We start from the raw sequence: 21,599 nt of genomic DNA on the forward strand, positions 1-21,599 counted from the left end.
CCCCCCACATCCCCCACTCTTTAAATATAACAACTCCGACACTGCACTACAGTACAGAAAAGGGAAATCTTCCCATTCTGCACTGTACGGAGATCTCCGTTGAAATGTTAGAACTTTTAAAAGTCCGATCATATGGTGTTGACCATATGATGTTCAAACTTTTAAGAGTTCGACAATGTGATATAGAACCGTGTATAATGCCCCCTTCTGTATGTACCTGACCAGGTATGTGCAGCAACTGGAATGTCCACAGAGGTTCCTCGCAGAAAGAATACAGAGCATAAACAAAATGTCCTAGTGCACCCAGCATATCTTTCCTACTCACAGATACCTCTCAACCATAACCTTATATATAAACTAGAAAACTGTCCAGCACTGCAAAAGTAGATATAAAATATTATTTTCCACCCAGAGAACTAATCTTTCAAAGTGAATCACTTTTATTCACCACCAAATCTAATAACATTGCTGGTGACTCACTCTACTGCTGTATTTTCAAACTTTGGAAATCCCTACCACTATACTTAACAAATTGAAAAAAAAAACTAAGTTTTTAAAATTAAACTTAAAAATACATTCAAAAACTACACGTTTATACTCCTGGTCAACCCCAGACTAAAACCTTAACTGTATGCACCAAAAACTACAGTTTAATTTACTGCTAACTATTACATGACATCCTAATGTTACTATATTTAGTTTTCTATTTCCTATACGTTGTTCTTTTGATAGTTTATCTAAGTATTAATGAACTGCTATACCCCTCTCTCATTTAACTATATCTTTCTGTAATACCATTCTCTCTTTCTACCTCATCTTGATCTTTTACATCAAATCAAAGTACCCAGATTTATTACTCACAGATATCTACTATGGTATTTTAATATAACTTATATTTGTCCAGTTTATGTCAATGTAGGTTAATCACAATACTGCGGCAGTCCCAATTGTTATTACTATTATTAAGATCAGAATTATTATTAGGGCAGGCATTATTGTTCCATAGGAGCAAGTGCAGGGCAAACCCCAGAAACATACCCCGATGGTGGATCCATAATATCAACAAGCTTTATAATAAAAGGAAAAAAAATTTGACCAAAAGTAAGAAGAGTAATTCCCAGAATGTTAGAGCCCTTATTGCTGAAATAAACACTTCAGGAACTTAATACAATCCACCAAAGCCAAGCTTGAGGCTAAAATAAGCTTTCTAAGCCAAAGACAGTTTTAAGGCATTTTTTAGTTATATTCATTGTGATTTTATGAGGTAGTGCCATCTGTGCCAGGGAGAGTAGGGCAGTACATGTGTATATATGCCAGCTAGCTGGAGTTTTGTAAGGAATTTCATGTTATTTGACTATCACCCTGATTTGTACAGATGCTTGAATTAAAAATATGTTTGTAAAGTTACTTGTGTTAAAAATGCATCAACAGTAGGCCCTGCTGGACAGAAAGAATGTATGCATGTACATTAGGTTGTATTGTTGTAAATTATCAAATGTGTATATTTTAACAGAGAACCCTGGAAGGGTGGAAAGTTTGAAATTATGTTATAGCTTTCAGATGCTGCCACAGAAGCAAAGCTCTCTGTGTGTATTGTACCAGAGGTGATCCCATCCTCTAACCAGCATCTGGTTTCTTTGGAATCCTTGCAGCAGCACTTTAGAATCTGACAGGAAAGATTTATGACAGTATATATATATATATATATATATATATATATATATATATATGGGTTCATGTCATTTGATTGACAGTTCATTTCACTGACAGTTCATTTCACTGACAGTTCATTACATTGACAAGCATTTGCCCCTTCCCCAATGTTGTGTGACCCTGGAGTTGATATATATAGTTAGGGGGGGTGTGGGGGGCACAGCCCCCCACATTGGGGGGTGTGGAGGGTGAAGCCCCCCACTTAAAATGCTTGTCGATGTAATGAACTGTCAGTGAAATGAACTGTCAGTGAAATGAACTGTCGATCAAATGACATGAACCCATATATCTTACACAGCCACACAGACATAGAGAGACATAGTAAGTAGTCAGGGATATTTGGTGAAAATAGTTTAGTATTGTTTTCTGCATCTGTAAGAAACTATCCAGCTGTATTATTTTTTTATCTCTGTGGTTGAAACTCTGTTGTTTATTGTATTCAGTATTCTCCTGTATTCTGTTTTATTATTTATTATTAATGATTTCAATACCTTTCATTGTGGCCAGTCCTTTAGAGAATACTTTTAACATCTTAAGAGTACTTATGCTTGTTTTAATGACACTGTGGCCGCTCCTGAAAGCCTTGCTTCTTTGGTCACACCCTACAATTTGTATTAGTATTAGTTTTACACAATATAATTGAGTACCCTGTGTAAGAGATTTAGGGTAGCTGACTGGTGGCAGTGTGATTACAAATACAAAAACTGCTACCTCCAAACTAGACAAACAGGAATACTCCTCAAAAAAACACACAGAGCACTGCTGCAGCTGCAAAGTCTTCTTTATTAACACATTCTGGTACCTGGGCCCCACTGGCCTTCAGTGGAATAGATACATATAAATCAAACAGCTTTTTATAGTCCATCACCATACTCAATTCAACCAATAAATTCATTAATCAATTAATAAACAATGTTAAGTTGTCATTCTTGCCTTCATTCTTGCTGGATGGGTTTGGAGCCGATCCTCGGCTCCGACTCGGCCTATACTATAGCTCGAGAGCTATTTTTACCGGCTCGAGGCAGCCCTATATCCCACAATACCATGCGCTAACTCTCCAGATCTCGTTTGCCGCTTCGCTGTGAGGTTGCGTTTATACTAGCTCAGGTCAATGTAAAAAGTTTTTTTCTTTTTGTGAGGACTTTTAAAAATTTAAGGTTAGTTTTCCGTATCTGTTCATTATCTTACCCTTAACAGCTTATTAACAGTTTTCGTTAAGCCCCCCCCCCTCCTTTAGTCAAATTGATAAACGGGCCTTCGGGCGTTAGTTTTTCTATAGTTATCCCTATAGTTTGCCCTTACTGAGTGGGTGTGTGTGTGTTTTCCTAGTCAGCCCTTTAACTTCTCCCCTTTTGCGAGTATTTGAGTGAGTTGTGTGTGCTGACTGTGTTAGATTGTTAGTGTCCACTATAATGTCCAAAGACACTAAAGTCTCAGGATTCAAGAAGTGTGACTCGTGCTGTCAGAAGATGTCTCTGACCTTTTCGCAACACCTCAAAACAGCAAGTGCCTCGACTTCTTCACACTCTTCCCTCTACCAGGCCCATCCCCCCAGAGATGCTCTTGTCCACGATTGGCCTCGGGGTCTTCTATACGCTTTTCCCCCTTTTCCGTTGATTCTGCAGTTAATTCAGAAAGCAACTGCATTGAGATCCAAAATGATCCTCATTGCTCCGTACTGGCCTCGACAAGTATGGTTTCCGTTCCTGCACCGTTATCTACTGGAACAGCCCTGGCATCTGGAACCATTTCCAGACCTTTTGACCCATCTGACGGGCAAACTGCACCAGTCTCTTCAGTCCCTCAACCTCACAGCTTGGTTGCTCCACTTCCAACCATAGCCAGGCTTCCCTTTATTTCTCTTCCTGTCCGTGATATCATTCTTCCTCCCATAAGTCCAATACTAGGAAGACTTATGCGTGTAAACGGAAGCATTTTCCATTCTGGGCAGAAGCTAGGTCCTTAGATCCTTTTAATGCACCAATTCATAAAGTCCTAGATTTTCTGGCATAGGTTAGTTCATTCAGGCTAATTGCCCTTGCAAGCCATTTTAAGCCTAGCCAATTATCCCTTGTGAGACTCAAACCCTGCACCTTGTGTTTGTAAGGCAAACTCCTTAACCATTAGGCCACCCTCCCAACCCCAAAAGTCCTAGATTTTCTGGCGGAGCCTTTTCATTCAGGGTAGTCGTCGGCCACTATCAGAGTACAACTAGCGGCCATTGCCAATTTTCATGTAGGGCTCTCGGAAACCAATATTATGTCCCATAAACTCTGTAAAACTTTCCTCAAGGGCATCTTCTCACTCAGACCTCCCATTAAGGATCCTCCTCCACAATGGGATCTAAATTTGGTGTTAACTTAATTAATTCTCCCTCCTTTGAGCCCGCAGCTTATTGTTCCATCAAGCTTTTCTCTTGGAAAACTCTGTTTTTGGTGGCTATAACATCTGCCAGAAGGGTGTTGGAACTTCAGGCCTTGTCTGTCCGTCCCCCTTATTTGGTTTTTCATAAAGACAGGGTAGCTCTCAGAACGAATCCTTCCTTTCTACCAAAAGTTTCTTCTGAATCAAATCTGAACCACACTATTGACTTGCCTGTTTTCTTCCCGAATTATTCAAACAGGGCTGAACAGAAACTACATTCCTTGGATGTTCATTGTCAACTATGGTATTATCTAGACAGGACAAAACAATTCAGAAAGTCAGAACAGCTCTTCCTCTCTTATGCTGAAGGAAAGAAAGGACTTCCAGTATCAAAGGTAACTCTTTCCAGATGGTTAGCATCCATCATTACCTTTGTCTACGAGTTGAGACACAAACAACTTCCTTCAAGACCTAAGGCTCATTCAACCAGGGCACTATCAACCTCAACAATCTTTCAAGCAAGTTTACCATTATATGCCATTTGTGCAGCAGCTACATGGGCTTCTCAACATACTTTTATTACCCATTACAAACTTGATATAGCCTCCAGAAATAGAGCTGACTTTGGTTCCACCGTACTCAGAAGTCTGTTCCATTGAGCCACCCAGGACCAAGGTGCTAGGGACGCTGTCCCATCCAGCAGGAATGAAGGCGAGAATGACAACTTAACATTAAGAAGTTATGTACCTACCATAACGTTCCATGTTAGTTGTCTTCTTCTCGCCTTCTTTCTTGCGTCCCTCCCTTCTGCCTCCTAGCCTGGACAGACTTGAAGGTCTCTGAGTCTTTTTCTTTCATGATACATAGTTATTCAGGGTTACCTGTATCATGAGTGTTACCAGCAGGGAAACCATATTTTTATATAATGGCTTATTTTTTGGTAACAATAAAACTATACTATGTGTTAGCTGTCAACAAGATCTGGGGAGTTAGCGCATGGTATTGTGGGATATAGGGCTGCCTTGAGCCGGTAAAAATAGCTCTCGAGCTATAGTATAGGCCGCATCGGAGCCGAAGATCGGCTCTGAACCCATCCAGCAAGAAAGAAGGCGAGAAGAAGACAACTAACATGGAACGTTATGGTAGGTACATAACTTCTTATTAATTAACTTTGCTTAAATACACTTCATTATAAAACAGAGATGTGCCCCCCCCACACACAGTATGCACTCACACTTCATCAATAACAAAATAGCAAAAGTGAACTATAAACCATGTTAATTCATAAAATATATATACATCTTACACGGTGCATTACCAAAAATCCTATAATAAATTAATTTATTAAATAATTTCATCAATTTATTTGTTTATATTAAACACTGATAAAGACATGCACAATTCATAAAAAGTATAAATTGCAACCTCCCTAAGCCCTATTATACTGAATAATAACTTGAATATTTTCTTTGGTAAACATGATTGTATTAATAGATATGCTGTACTACTTCTCCTTAATACATTATTTCAGTAATCTATATGTAAAATATTGTGCAATGAGATCCTATTCATATCTTAAGTAACAAATATATACTAAATACCCCACTCTATTTCTAAATTTAAACCTTTCGGGAACTAAGTGCCAAAATAAACTATTAATTTTGATTCCAACTGAACTAGTTTCCTTTTGAATTCATCGCCCCCCAAATTTTGTTCATAATATGGCTTTGCCAGTACACTAAAGAAAAAAACTATCTGTGTGACCTCCATGTGTACTGCAAAAGTGCTGTGCCCCTCGACTATACAGTCTCTTATTTCTAACATCCCCTAGATGTTCTAAAATTCTGAGTTTAACCTTTCTCTTTGTCTGTCCCACATACCATTTGCATGGTGTGCATCCACATCCAATGATGTAGACAACACCACATGAATTACAGTTAAACTTATTTTTTACAAAGAATTTCTTCCCATTGATGGTCCATCCATCCACATTTTTTATTTTTCCACACACTTTGCAACCCCCACATGGAAATACACCCTTACTTTCCACTACCTCAGTTTTATTTCTCATCCTTAATAGTTCTCTCAAATTGTTAAACCTCCCATATGAAAAAGCAACCTTCTCAGGGAACAAATTGCCTACTACTTCATCACCACAAATAATGGGCCAAAGATCATTAACCAACTTTCTGAGTGCCCCAGTCATAGGGGAAAATTTGCTAACACAAAATGGGTTCAGCTTTCAATTCATGCAAACAATTATTATCAATAACTCTCCTGCCTTGAACTAACTTTCCATTTGATCTCTTAAATCCCCTTTTATTTCCCAATTGTTCTAGGGCCTCATTAATACATTCCATGTTGTAACCATGTTTTAATAACCTATCCTTGACCAATGCAAACTCCCTCTCTAAAATCTTTACATCAGAGGTATTAGTTTGTATTCTTTTAAATTCCCCATATAGCAGTGACTTGATCAAATGATCAGGATGAGCACTACTTGCTTCCAAAAAACTGTCCGCTGCAGTTACCTTGTGGAAAGGTTTGTACTGCAACAAGCCATTACCATCAACATAAAATTCAACATCCAGGAATTGCATACATTTGCTATTTACTCTATAGATAAATTGTAAACCAAATGTATTGCAGCCTAACAAATCCATAAACTGATCAAATTCACCAATATCTCCACTACATAAAAATTCAAATCATCAATAAATCTTTTAAACATAACAACATTGTTTTTGAAAAAATCAGTTCCATAAATAAACATATTTTCAAAATATGACATAAATATGATTGCATACGAAGGGGCAAAGGCAGCCCCCATTGCAGTCCCTTCCAATTGTAAATAAAATTTTCCTTCAAAAACAAAATAATTATGCATCAAAGCAAACTCTAAAAGTTGACAAATGTATGTAGTTTTGGGTCGTTCTCCCAACATTCTCATAACTGCTTCCAGACCCATTCTGATATTGATATCGGTGTATAACTAGTTTACATCCACACAGGCAAAGTACAGGTGAGAGTTCAATTGGATTTTCTTAACTTCTTCCAACACATGAGCTGTATTCTTGATGTAAGATTGTGTTCTTGGGGGTATGGTTTTAACTGGGAATCCAGAAAAATCCCAACATTTTGTAAAAACGAACCCACCCTCCCCGAGACAATAGGTGTACCAGGGGGGGTTTCCAGACACTTATGAATTTTTGGAATAACAAAAAACATAGCATCTTTGGGAAATTTCACATACAACTTTTTAACATCTCCACCAGAAAAAAATCCCAGCCTCTCTCCCCTTTCCAAAAGTTCTAACAAAGAACTATTAAATTATTTTACTGGGTTACAGCTCAATTTTTGATACACCTTAACATCTGTTAACAAATCTAAAGCCATGTTACTGTAATCCTTTTTATTCAAAATTACCCAATTCCCTCCCTTATCTGCCTGTGTGAATGCAAACTGATCAGTTACAGCTCAAAGTTGTTTCAAATCTAACCATTGTGCTTTATCCAAATTTCATGATTTTGACCCAAACAAACATCTATTGTATGCAAATTCCACCTGTTTACATAATACACTTTCAAAAACATTAATAACATGAGTACTTCTTGGGGGCATGAAAGGACTAACATATGGCACTTTGGGTACTGTTAATTTATCATACCCAGTTAAAAAACCTTCATCAATTTTACTTTCATCCTCTGAATCTCCACTTTCCACATCCTAAAAAACAAAGGGGTTTTCATGCACTGAAATATCTAACAAAGAATTATCCTCATTTTCAATATTTACATCAGTTGATACACACATATCACTTTCTAAACATTTTTTTTAGTACCAAAAACACCCTCAGATTTAGCTTCCTACAGAAAACTTTGATCTCCTTTATTATATTCACCAGTGAAGGAAAAAATGTAGGCACATATTCCATGCCTTTAACCAAAACACTTTCCATTGCTTTAGTTAAAACTAAGTCTGACAAATTAACAATTTCCAAGTTATTATTTTTTACTTGATTCACATTTTCTAACATTGCATCTGAATTAACAAAATGCTTAAACATAGAGCCAAAAGGTTGGCCAAAATTAAAGTTCATCTTCCGCTGTGAAGTGTAGGTGCCATGGTACTCGGGAAGATTAAGTCTATTAAATGTTTAAAACATACCTCTAACTGTCTCTCACGACAGTTTAGTTCTTTCCCCCCTTTCCCTGGAACTTTCTTCCCTTGCTCTTCCCTCGATTCTGGTCTTCCGTTGAGTCTTTCTCCACCATAGATAAAACCTCCTCTGAAGCCCTTCTCACATCCTCAAAGGATACACTTTTCCGCCCATTAGATATGAACTCCACAGATGATGTAGACATCTCACGAGACGAAGGCCCTGAACGTGAACTTCCTCTTTTAAAGCCTCCTGGGTTGAAACACCCCCGGGCTATTTGCGTTGCCATGAGAAGATGATACCACTACTATAGTCAGTGACATCACATGCTAGTTTACGTTTCTTCCTAGCAACTACCTCGATCTCTGTTTTGGCAACGCCTGCCTTGATTTCAAGCATTTTATTTGAAAAACGGGATTTAGAGGTGTCATTAATTAAAGTCTCTTGTAAATCCATTATGTTGTTCAGTATTTTGCTATGAGCACGAGTATTTCTCTTGATAAGGATTTTTAACCAACTTAAAGTACATGCAAGAGAAACGGATTTCCATTCCTCCAAGAGGTCTGTTACATCCTCTGTAAATTTGTAAGTTGGAAGCCTGTCAACTCTCAATCCCCTGGGCGTGATATTCATATCAACATATTAGATTTAGGGTAGCTGACTGGTGGCAGTGTGATTACCTCAGAGTCTAGGCAGAAAAGAGCACAGCTAGTAAATCTGTGCCAGCTCTTCCCAAGTGTGTGTGTGTGTGTGTGTGTGTGTGTGTGTGTGTGAGAAACTCAAATATCCAAGTGAATGTTTGTGTCAGCTACTGGGAACAGGGACACAGAGCTCTGACATGGTCAGTGTGGAGGTTTGTGTAGATCTGAAGAGAGAGATTCCAGCCTCAGGTCTGAAGCATGCTTCCTGTGTGCTGTTAAGGGAAATTGTGCTTGGTGCAGGGGCTGCATCTGAAAGTACTGCATGAATCCATCTTTACTCTTAGTGACCATCTCTCACTGGAGTCAGTGGCGATGATTGATTCCCCTTGATTGCTGGCCCAGAGTAGTGACCCGTCACATTCATAATCTCAAAAATACAGCACAGCTATTCGTTGAGCTGATTCTGAACAATGTTGCTATAGCTAACCTACTGGCCAAAATATTTAGCTGTAACTTTAACCCTGTCTCCCCCTCAAAATATACTTAAAACTGGCTCAACTCCACACAAGACCAAGTCCTAAAAATGCTATCAAAGCTAAAAATACTGCATTGATGGGTACTGAAACATCCATGGTTGCATCTTAAATAGGATGAAGCACAATTTAGCCACACCCCCAACAACAGTGTTCAGTCTCAGCCTTCATACAGGTATTGTACCAAGTGAATGGAGAACAGCTACAGTCATTCCCTTGCATAAGGGAGGACCTTCCACCAAAGCCCCAGGCAATTACAGACCCATAAGTCTGACCAGTCTCGTATGCAAAGCCATGGAAAGACTTATTATGGAATTAATCAGTCAGGACATAGGGAACCTCCAAACACTGGACCCATCTCATTGTGTGTTTGTCAAGGGCAGGCCATGCTTACTCAGCTTGGTTGATTTTTTGAAAAGGTCACCAAAGCAATGGATGTAGTCAAAATGGTTCATACTGCATACCTCAACCTGTCCAAAGCTTTTGACACAATTCCCCACCCGGGCATAGTAGAAAACCTAACTAAACCAGGAGTAAACCTGTATGTCACCTGCTGGACTGCCAACTGGCTAACAGAGAGGACACATATAACCAAAACAGAAGAATTTACCTCCACAAAGAGACCAGTCATCAGTGGCGTCTCCAGGGATCTGTGCTGGAATCTCAACTGTTTGGCATCTAATTTTCTGAAGTAAAAGCCAATACCAAAGGGCTCTGGCTGGCTAAGTTTGTAGATGATGGTAAGCTAGGAGCAGTAGTTGAATTGCCAAATGACTTAGCCATCCTGTAGGAAGATTTGTCTTAAGTAAATAACTGGTGTCAAAATCATGGTCTGAAGCTAAATGCCAAAAATGCATTATTGTATTCTTTGAGAAGTAATACACCCCAGGAAAATACCACATTGACAATATGCCCCTATGAATTGACCCAGTTGCTTGGGATTTGAGAATGTATGTGGAGCGTGACCTAACCTTTGAGCAACATGTGTATATTGTTGTAAGAAAGTCCTTCTATAATGCACAGTTTATAAACAAAGAGATTGTGTCTAGATTTACAGATGTTATTGTCCCCTTTACTCATCCCTTTTTAGGGCAGTCATTAAATATAATGCCCCCTTTAGCATGGGTCTGTCTAGACATGTGCAATGACTGGAACGCCCATAGAGATAACTTATTAAAAGGGTACAAGGCCTAAACAACATGTCCTACAAGGACCGTCTCAAAACCCTGTCACTACACTTTGTATCCTACAGACTGCTGAGAGGTGACCTGTGTCTGGCATACAAGGCATCCTTCAATTACTAATGGATTTACTGCATATCAGGAAGTCAAACGGCATCATAAATACTAAATCTAGGGATCTAAACTTTTTCTGCAACATCAACAGAACAATTTGGAGGACAAGTATATTTAGCAGAGGATACTACTGCTGTGGAATAGACTCACCAGCCACATAAAACAAAGTTGATCCCTGTCCATTTTCAACTGCAACTTAGATCTGTGGATACGAAACAGAAAATTTACTCCAGGATTGCCCCTGTACTACTAATGGACATTTGCAGCTCCTAAATGCTTTATCCCGTGCATGGGTCCCCTCAAATTATCTATGGTATGATCCCAGTTATTCTCATTAGGGTTAATATATAATTATTTACCATGGAATGGGTAAGGCCAATCTATAACCAAATGGGATAGGTTATTTCAAGCACAAAAAGGGGAAATTGGCTAGCCTTGAAATGGCCCACAAGGGCAGCTAGCCTAGTACTTACCTATGAAACTATAATGTTCATAAAGATTTTGCTTAATCCCATGTCTCTGTACTGCAGTTGTTTTCCTATGTAGCTTTTAATCTTTGTATTAATATGTCCAACCACCCATCCACAACCTCTTTTCCCATTCTTTTGCACATAAGGTTGGGGTGCCACTTCAACAATGACTATCATCTAGAGCCAATATTCAAACCAGCAGGTGGCTAGGCCTTGCTGCAGTTATTCTTCTGTACCATACACTCACACAGACACCTTTGGCCAATTTAGAGTGCTCAGTCCAGCTACTCCATGCCTTTTGAATGTGTGGATCTTTTTCCCCAGTCCTCCACTGAAAAGTTGTTTTTTTTTTTTCCCAGTTGCACTTTCCTGGTCAACAAGTGTGAATGAATGAATGAATAAATAAATGAGACAAGAAGTTCCTATCTTCTGCAATCATTTGTATTTATATAATCATCATCAGCCCCCTTTTTCCCATTTTCTGCATAGGGTCGGGGAATAGTGTTAACTGCCATCAACTCTCTCGATTCAATGCCACGCTCCTGCCTTCTTCATCACTTATCCCTGACTGTCATAGATCTTCTTTTACACAATCCATCCACCTCTTTGCTGGATGTCCTCATTTCCACTTACCTTCTTCCTGTTTGTCCAAAAATTCTTCGCCAGATTGTTTTCTGATTTTCTGCATGTGTCCAAACCACCAAAATCTGTTCTCTTTGATCTTTTCTGCAACTGGAGCTACTTTGGCTTCTACTGTTATGTCTTAATTTCTTCATCTGTCCCACAGAGTACATCCTACCACCCTTCTCAGGCACTTCATTTCCATCACCTCTAGCTCCTTCATCTGCTCTGCCACCACTGTCTTGTACACCTTACTTTTCAGCTTCTTTGGCATTCTTCTGTCACAGACTACACCTGAGACTCTATGCCATTTGGCTGCAGCCCCTCTGATTCTAGCTTTGACCTCTTCATTCAGATTTCCCTTCTCCTCAACCAACCCTCCCAGATACCTGAAGCTGTTTACCTGTTCCGCTATCTTCCCTTGTATCTCAATTCTCAGCTTCTTCTGATTTCCCCAGTTTGTTGCCATTACCACTGTCTTATCTGTGCTTAGTTTCATCCCATGTGCCTCCAGTTTTGCATTTCATTACTCTATACTTTGCTGGAGTTCTTGCTCAGAAGTCTGCCTGCAATGCCTCATCATCTGCATACAGCAACTTTGTTGATCTTTCCCCTCTGACCTGTTTGCTAATGTAGTCCATCACTAGTATGACCAGCAGTGAGCTCAGAGCTGAACTCTGGTGTGCACCCACTCCCACTGGGAATCCCACTGTAAGGCCGAACACTGTCCTTACTTGAGTCATTGGGTCCTTGTACATAGCCTGCACTAATTCTACCAATGTTTCTGGGACTTTGAACCACTGCAGTACTGCCCAGATCAGCTTTCTTGGGACGTTGTCATATGCTTTCTCCAAGTATGGGAATACCCATTTGGACTCTTCTCATCTCTAGCTTCTTGTCAACTGTCTGTCTCACTGCAAACATCGGGACAGTTGTGCTGCATCCTGATCTGAATCCGAACTGCTCATCTCCCATCTTGCATTCTAGTATTCTGCACATCCGTTTATCAATCACCGTCTCTAGAACTTTCATGCAATGTGATACGAGTTTGATTCCTCTGTACTGCCCACTGTTGTGGATGTCTCTTTTGTTCTTGTACACTGGCACGAGTATGCTTATTCTCCAGTCATCTGGGATACTCCTTTCTGTACACACTGCTATGAGTAACCTCAGGAGCCATTTCTCACCTATCTCACCCAAAATCTTTGTCATATCTGCTTTGACCTCATCTGAGCATGCTGCTTTCCCTGACTTCATTTTCCTTTATTTATATAACTGCATGTATTTTATTTATATAATGTCCAGTTTGCCACACATTTTAATTTTTTCATGTTTTGCACCTGAAATGATTACCAGTACTGGTGAATATCATACATTTACTTTTCTAACATTGCTGAAGCTATGAATTTACTTTTTGATTGTGTTTTTTTTTTTCAGGAAGAAATGAAGATAGCAAGTTTGGCGTTCTCCCTAGTAGTTGAGGAAGAGCTGAATACAAGGGAGGCTCAACTTAATTTTCAGCTTGAGAAAATTCGCAAGCAAAAGGTAAGAAACAAGTAATTAAACTAGAGTAACAAAATGTGTGTGTTCAGAACTGTCCAAATAAATCATTTCATCATAAAATTTTATCATTTTGTAGTGCACTATTATTGTATAAGTATTCAACAGAAAAGGGGCTACTACTCAAAGTGCTGCCCAACAAGCACTTCTGTGCAATCATTCTGTCACCCTCTTTACTTGCAACAGCCAGCAAAATAAACATTCATCTGATAAATACTGTATTAGGTTGTAATGTAAAGGGTCTTCACTTTGCATTCCTGTATGAAGAAGTAAAGTCAGATTAGACACATGTTATAATTGTGCTGCTGGGCATAGGGTTATGCCTGTCTCGTTTGTCTGGACATAGTTGAAACAGTTGCATTAAAAACTTGTATTACAGTGAACACTACAAATTAGACACTACATGTTGGTCCTCCCCTTGAGAGCCATCACTGGTGAAGGTGGTCTCCAGTGTGTATCTTGTGGTGGGGTAACCCATGTAGTCTGGCAAGGCTCAGCTACCTGCAAAGTGAAGAGTAATTGTCAAGTGTGATGTTACTCAAGTGGCAGACAAGAGGAAGATGAATTAAGGTGGGTTGGACACTTGCAACAGAATCTGGTTAATGGGATATGCAATATCACTTCACTGCCGGGAGAGCAGCCAGAATGTATGTGGTACATTGAAAACTATGAATTGGATTTACTTGGTCTTACTTTTACACACAACACTGATTCTGGAACCAGACTTTTCAAGTCATAGTGGTGGGAAGCTTTCTTTCCTGCTTTTAAATTGACACTCAGGCTAGGCCCTGGATAGATGGGAACACTCGCAAACACCTGCCTGGATGGTGTTCATTTGGAGCTTGTTCATAAGTACTTACTTTGCTATTGATCCCTGAGGATATTTAGAAGCCTAACCATACATTCCCATGAAGTCTTTAGCCCTTCTGTTTTAAAAACAAATAACCCGGAGATGAGCAGAGCATTTATATGTACATGTCTCTTCTGTGTGACTGAATGTTGAATAAAGAAAACTCTGTCTGTTGCTTGTATGCATGTATGTAACTAGCAGCTGTTTAGAGGATTCAGACTTAGAGACAGTGGGTGTTGATGCTAGATAGGGAATCACCTATGGATTCTGTAGCTCTATTAAGAGATTTCAGTACTTATTTGGGAAACGATGGTGATACCTAATGGGGAATAACTGTGAAAAACAACTTGCTGAATTACATTTGCACACCTGTACCATCCATGGACTGTACATAACAAACACCATACTCAAACACAAGGATCTGTCTAACTATACAGGACACCTCATGCCAAATGTCAACGATCAGCTTTGTATTAAGGTAATCGGGTTACAGGACCAGTGATCAATATGAAGAACATTACCTAATTACAGAGTTGAATCTTCTAGGTCTTTCCAGCCACTATCTCATGGATCTGACCCACAGCAGCTGTATATGGCAATCAATTGACAGTTCAACACCTTTCTGAACTGGAGTGTCCAGATAAGAATATATGGCCTCTCATCTAAGTCTGCAAGGATGTAACAGCTGGCCAGCATCCAAAGCTTCTAGGCACCTTACACATGCCAAAACTGTTAGTTTGAGCTAAGCTGACTAAAAAGACAGGTTTGGGCTCCAAGCCCTTCAGAGCTTTCCTACCACTGAAGAGTACACTCCTGCGAGGCTTTTGAGGATCAGTTGTTGGTATGTGCTGTTTCTTTGCCGGGCAGATAAGTTTCCTTTGGGGAAAAAGCCTTCTTATTAAAAAAAAGTTTGATAACACTTCTATTCAGGAAAGTTATTTTAAAACTAGAAGTTTGTGTTTTAACAGACTGTCATGAGGCTATATTGTACATTTAAATGGAAGTAATGTTTTCCTTTTCCGTTTAGAAGTTGTTTAAAGTATTTAAAACTAATTTTTTTCTATGGAGAAATTGTGTTTATTTTACTTTTTTGGGGCTGGCAACTTTTAAAGACTTTAAATTTTTATGGAGCCTTGCTGCTTGTTTTTCCTGGGAAAGAGGCACCATATTTGGCTTGACCATTAAACAAACTGTCAGTCCCATGGTTGGTCCTTCTTCCATCCACAAAATGAAAAAGTTAAGCAAACAGCCTTTGCCACCACAGCAGGTTAGCAATTTGTCTCATCTGCAAGTGGGTGACTCTGCTGTGGCCATTATTTGTACCCGAGACCACTCTCTTTTACCTTAGGTTCATCTGGTATAGCACATACAGCCACTATAAACATATTTGTTAGGATGTTGTGCCCATCCCCGGGGAAGATCCTGTTGCCATTAGTAACACTGTTGGCCCCATTTTTCCTGTCAAAAAGAAACAGAAAAATAAACATATATCTACTCCTTTTCCTCAAATTTTCTTGGATAGGAATAATTTACTGCGTCTGGTTTGGGGTTTAATTCAGGATATTGATCCTTTTATAAAATAGTTTCTGGTAAAAGAAAGAGGGATACTTCTTTTCTTGAAGAGATTCAAGATTCTGAATCAGGACAGGGAGATTAAGAGGCAGATACAGGATTTTCTCCTCAAATTTCAAATTCAGACTCAAGAGCTCATTTTCTGATTCTCCCTGTGGGTGTTTATCTTTCTCTGAAACTATTTCCAGAATGTCCTAGTAATTTTAGTGGGAGAACATCAAGGTTTCTCAGTCCCTCAGAAAGTACTATGAGCTGTTATAGAATGAATTTCCAGAAACTTTACAAATTCCTCCAGATCTGCCAACTTTGGTGAATGTGTGTGTTACTGCCTACAGTTTTCCTAATGTTAGCCCGCTGTCCCTAAAAAGGACAGACAGGATGTATAAAGTTTCCCAGTCTTTTATGTTTTTACACACTCTTCCCAAACCTGACCCAGCAGCTATAGCTTAAGTTAGCCCTGCTGCTGCTAAACATTTAGTTAATTCCTATCATACACCTTCTGATAATGATGAGAATATTATTGATATGGGTGGGAAAGATGTATATGCTTCTGCAACTTTGATTTTCAGAATTTTGAATGATCAGCCTCATATGCAAAGGTTTGTCCTGGTTAATTGTGAAAGTATGAGGAATGTTTTGTCAGCAGTTTCTTCTTGTGAGGAAAGATCTGCTTTAAGTAATTGAGTTTCTTCTATTGTACAGGCCAGTACTCCTTGTTTACAGTGTGTGCATGATGATACTTCTTCAAGGGCTTTGTCTACTAGTACTGTGTTGAGGTGGTTTGCCTGGCTACATTCTCAGAACCTCCCAGACGATGCTAAAATGAGATTTTAAATTCTTCTTTGGATAAACATTTAGTTTTTGGCCCCTCTGCTACAGAGATGATCAAAAAGTGTGATGAGAGGGATACGTTGGTACAGGGAATCTGTAAGATTTTTCTACCCTCCTTTTCCAAATTTTCTAAGGGATTCTGTAACTTGTCATTCGGTTTTGGCAAAAAACAAAATAAATAGTCTCAACAAAATGCAGGTAAACAGACATTTAAGAAGAATATCAAGGGGGTTCCAAAATAATTCAGGAACCCCCCCCCCCAAAAAACCAAGGACAGTCCAACAAGTCAGAATGACTGTTTAAGGTACCTTGCCCCCCTCCCATTATGGCAATCTCCGCTTTTCTCTCTGGCAACAGATAGATTCAGAAATTTGGGTTCTGAAGATAGTTCATCAAGGTTATAGATGTTAGTGGGAGGTAATTCCACCTTTCTGGGGGTAATCACTCATAAACTTGACCAGACTCTCTTATTTCCACCTGTCCTTCACCATATGCTCTCCCAGGGAATGACAGAACAAGTTCCTCCTTCACAGGTGGGAAAATGTTTTTTTTTTGTGCCAATGAAAGAAAATGCTTGGAGGCCAGTTGTGGATCTTTCTTTCCTAAACCTGTTTGTGATAGTGCCCAGGTACAAAATGCTGTCACTTCAAAACCTGTTACCACTTATTCCTCATTCAAGTTTCCTAGTAACTCTAGATTTAAAAGATGCTTAGCATTACATCCCTATTCATGCAGACTTCAGATGTCTCTTAAGGTTTTATGTGTCTGGGTTGCATTATCAGTTTTGTGCCTTACCTTTTGGACTATCCACTGCACCAAGAGTGTTTGCAAAGTCTCTCACTCCAGTTATTGCTCATTTCAGTCTGTAGGTTATCTACATTTTCTCATATTTAAATGACTTACTTATCTTTGCAGACTCTTTTTCAAAGTATCAGGAATCTTTCACTTGGTTGGAAGCTCCCTTACACAAGCTGGGATTCCAAGAGTACATTCAAAAGTCTTTTTCGACTCCTTCACAAAGTATTGTGATCCTTCATATACCTATTTACCTCTAAGCACAATAAATATGGACAAAGGCCAGAAAAGTGGGGGTATGAAGGGCCAAAAATAGGGACAAAGTTGAAATTCTGCTCATAGAAACATAGAAAGTTGCTATAATAATATGTTTTGCATGACATGCATTTTCTGAAGGATGTGAAGTGTGAAATACAAATGTTTGTCATTAATTACTGGCATCTGATTTTCCAGAAAACCACAAATATTATGAGTGACAGATTAAACATACAAGGCAAAAATATGGCCAGTTGAGAGGTATGTTCCTGGGGTGTCAGCTAGACATCTTGATTCAAAGAACTTTTCTTTCTCAGAAAAAAAATAGATCTATATCTAGATGTAGTTCTAAGGTTTTCCACTCAGACTTCAGTCACTGTGATGGAATACCTCAGGATTGAGGGTCTTATGACATCTAGGATTCTCATGATACCCTTGGCAAGGCTCTACATTATAAAGATACAATGGTATCTGATGTCTCTTTGGTCCCGGGTTTAGTCAGAAGGGAAATGATTTGGTCTAGACAGCAAATATTTCTAAATCCAGGTATCCCCTTCTTCCTCCCTGTTCCAAAGCAGTCAGTCACAAAAGATGCCTCAGACTTTGCTTGGGGAACAACTGCAGGTGGGATACAAATGTAAGGTTTGTGAGAAACCAGGGACAGTCACAAACACACAAATATAAAAGAGGTGCTTTCCCTGGTAATGGCATTCAACTCTCTGAATCATCTTTGGTCCACTGGATCTCTTCAAGTTGTTACAGAAAATACCACAGTCATGTGGTACATCAACAAGTAAGTGGGGAATCAGTCCATGCTCCATTTGCAGACTAGCATTGTTAGCTTGAGATATAGCTTCACAGCACAATTTCACTCTATAGCCATTCCATCAGAACAAAATTGTGTGACAGACAAGTTGAGTAGGGCAAGGGCATACAGATGGAAACGAGATAAGGGGGTCTTCCAAGATTTGATCTCCTTGTGGGGAGTTCCTCAAATAGACCTGTGTGCCTCCTCTCTGAATGATTCGCTGGTAGGATTCTACTCCAGGACTGTATACAAAAAAGGCCTGAAAGACAGATGTCTTTTCTTTTCCTTGGACAGAAATGTTCATGTATGCCTTTCCACCTTTTCTTTGATATCCAGGGTACTTCTGAAGATTCAGAAGGAATCCCCCGAGATCATTGTGGTGATTTCCTTCTGGCCTAGGCAACAGTGGTTCTCCCTTCTTTTGGAAATGTCCAGTGAGATTTGCCTTAAGCTTCCTCACAGAGTGGATGTATTTACACAAGGTCAGGGTGTTTGATCCACCCTGAACCTGATCAACTTCAAATAACTGCCTGGATGATAGAGTCTTAATTCCTTTTAGGCAACTGGTTACTGAAGACAAACAGCAGGTACTAATGGAGGCAAGAATGCGTGTTGCTAGAAAATCATATATTTGCAAATGGAAACGGTTTTCTAGTTGGCGCTAACAACATAACCAGCACCCATTCATGGTTAGTTGTTCATAAGTTTTATATTTGTGTGAGTCATTATCTGATGGCCTTTCTTACTCCTCCATCAAGGTTCATTTATCATCCATTTCAACATATCTGCCCATGGATCTTCTTCTTTCAATGCATTCTCATGTTAAAATGTCTTTGAATGGGGTTTTGCATAAGAGGCTTCCTAGAAAATTGGTGGCCCCTCCTTGGGATCTTAATTTTTTATGCTACAGAAGGTAACACTTGCTCCATTTGAGCCAGCTAACCTGGCTGACTCGAGGTTCTAAACATGGAAAACAGTTTCTTGATTGCTCTGATCTCTGCAAAAAGGCTATCTGAGTTGTAAACTCATATGGTGATTCAACTCCATTTTTCACAAGGACAGGGTTTGTTTGAGAACTAATCCTTCTGAGGCACCTGAGCTTACTTTAAGAGCACTTTTCTTGCGCTTTTCAGGATTAATGGTCGGCTAACACTTTCCATTGCTGGGTAGATAAGTTCCCTTTGGGGTGGGGGATTCCACTTTCTAATTTTTCTATGCAATTCATTATTTTGTGCTGGGAAGAAAGTGTTTTTATAGCCTGTCATGTGACGTAAGCTTTAAACAGGAGTGTTACCTTTTCTTTTTGTGTGAAAAAAAGTTGTTAAAACTAATTTAAAACAATGTTTCCTTGTTAAAGATTATATTACTGTTTTGGCTCTATTGTAAGTGTTTAAAGTACTTTTCACTGTGTTTTTTTCGTTGAAAAAGTCACTGTTTTTGCTGCTTACTTGTTTTACCATTTACTGCTGCCAGTCTTCCCTGCGAATCAGGCATATTTTTCAGCTTTATTATGGAAAAGCCTAACAGTTCCTTGGTTCATCCTTCTACCAGCCAGAAAAAAATTGAGAAAGTTAATAAACATCACAGCAGGCTAGTAATGTTCCACAGCCGCAGGTGGATGACTCTGCTGTGGACAAAGCTGGTTCTTCAGACCACTCATCTTTTTTCCTCTGATCCTTCTGGTATTGTCCATACAGCCACAAAGGAAAGGGGTTAGCTCCCCACTGGTTATGTTTTTGGATGGAGGGGGGGTTAGCCATGTCCTCTGCAACTGTTAGGGTTCCCTCACTGGACAAGGGAGAGCCACTCTTTGGCCATGAGAGAAGGGGCAGGGAATTTGCCCTTTCATAGCCAGGACATTGTACCCATCCCTCCAGAAGCTGTTGCTGACAATACTAAACATTTAACTTCTACCCTGAACAGCAGTAATTTATTGAGCTTGACATATGGTCTTGTACACAAACTATATTGACCATTCTTGTAAGATGGTTTCTGGTAAAAAGAAGATTCTTTTTTTTTTTCTTTTTTCCCAGAAGAATTTCAAGCGGATGAATCTGTTGTGGGATGTGAAGAGAGACAGATGTTTTTTTTTCTCTCTTCAGGTTTCTATTTCATATTTTGAGGAGAATATGACATCCAAATCACCCTGTGAGGGATGCACTTTTTCTGAGACTGTTTCCACCATGTGCCAATTTTCTCAGTGGGAAACCACTGAGGTTTATCAGTCCCTCAGAAGGTACTATATGAATTGCTTCAAATGGAATTCATCTTCACCCATCCTCCCAGTGATGTCAGCATTGGAAGGTGTGTTTGCCAAAGCCTGTGGTTTCCCTGACAGCCAGTCTGTTGCTCCTAAGAAATCAGAATATACAAAGTAACTCAGTCTGTCAAGTTTTTGTTCACTCATTCCAAACTGGACTCCGCAGTTGTAGCTTCAGTTAATCCAACTGCTGGCAAGCATTTTGTCAGTTCTAATCCCTCTTCTTCTGACAAGGATGGTAAAGCTATTGAGGAAAAAAGTGTCTGCTTCTGCAGCGTTATTTTTTAGAATTTTGAATTGTCATGCTCATATGTTAAAGTTTATACTGGCTAATTGTGAAAGTATGAGGAATGGTTTGGCTGCAGTTTCCTCTTGTAAGGAAAAAATTGTTTTGTGTGGTGTAGCTTCTTCTATTTCTCAGGTCGCTACTCATTGTTTGAAGTTACTGTCAGAATATGTCAAAAAAGAAATTTTGAATTCTCCTTCCAATTTTGGCAAGAAACAAAATAAACAGTCTCAACAGAATGCTAATAACAGACATTTAAAAAGCAGTGGCAGGGAGGTTCCAAAAAGAAAACTAGAAACCCTCAGAACAAAGTCAGATAAGGCATAATTACTATATAAGGGGCCTTCTTCCTCCCTCCCACCCTGGCAGCACCTTATCCCTTCCAGAAAATCTGAATCTCCATTTCTGTCTTTGGCAACAAATTGGTTCAGACAAATTGGTTCTGAAATTGATCCAGCTAGGATACAGATGGAAGTGTGAGGAAATTCCTCCTTTATATGAGATTCTGCAGTGCACACCCAAAACAAACAGTCTCCGTGGTGTCCCTCGAAGTCTCACAAACCCAATGTATCAATATACTGGGTCC

The 21,599-nt window shown here is 39.4% G+C and overlaps 1 protein-coding gene across 1 annotated transcript in view; it reads left to right on the forward strand.

Annotated features, from left to right (window-relative positions):
- CFAP43 (cilia and flagella associated protein 43) overlaps window positions 1-21,599 on the forward strand; it is a 3,581,735-nt gene that overhangs the window by 2,776,287 nt on the left and 783,849 nt on the right. The window contains exon 29 of the mRNA XM_044055952.1: window positions 13,234-13,341. Coding sequence (XP_043911887.1) covers window positions 13,234-13,341 — 108 coding nt within the window. The remainder of the gene's footprint in view (window positions 1-13,233; window positions 13,342-21,599) is intronic.

This window comes from Protopterus annectens, chromosome 14.part0, assembly GCF_019279795.1.
Source record: "Protopterus annectens isolate FY-2018-M chromosome 14.part0, PAN1.0, whole genome shotgun sequence".
Classification (NCBI taxonomy): domain Eukaryota; kingdom Metazoa; phylum Chordata; order Ceratodontiformes; family Protopteridae; genus Protopterus; species Protopterus annectens.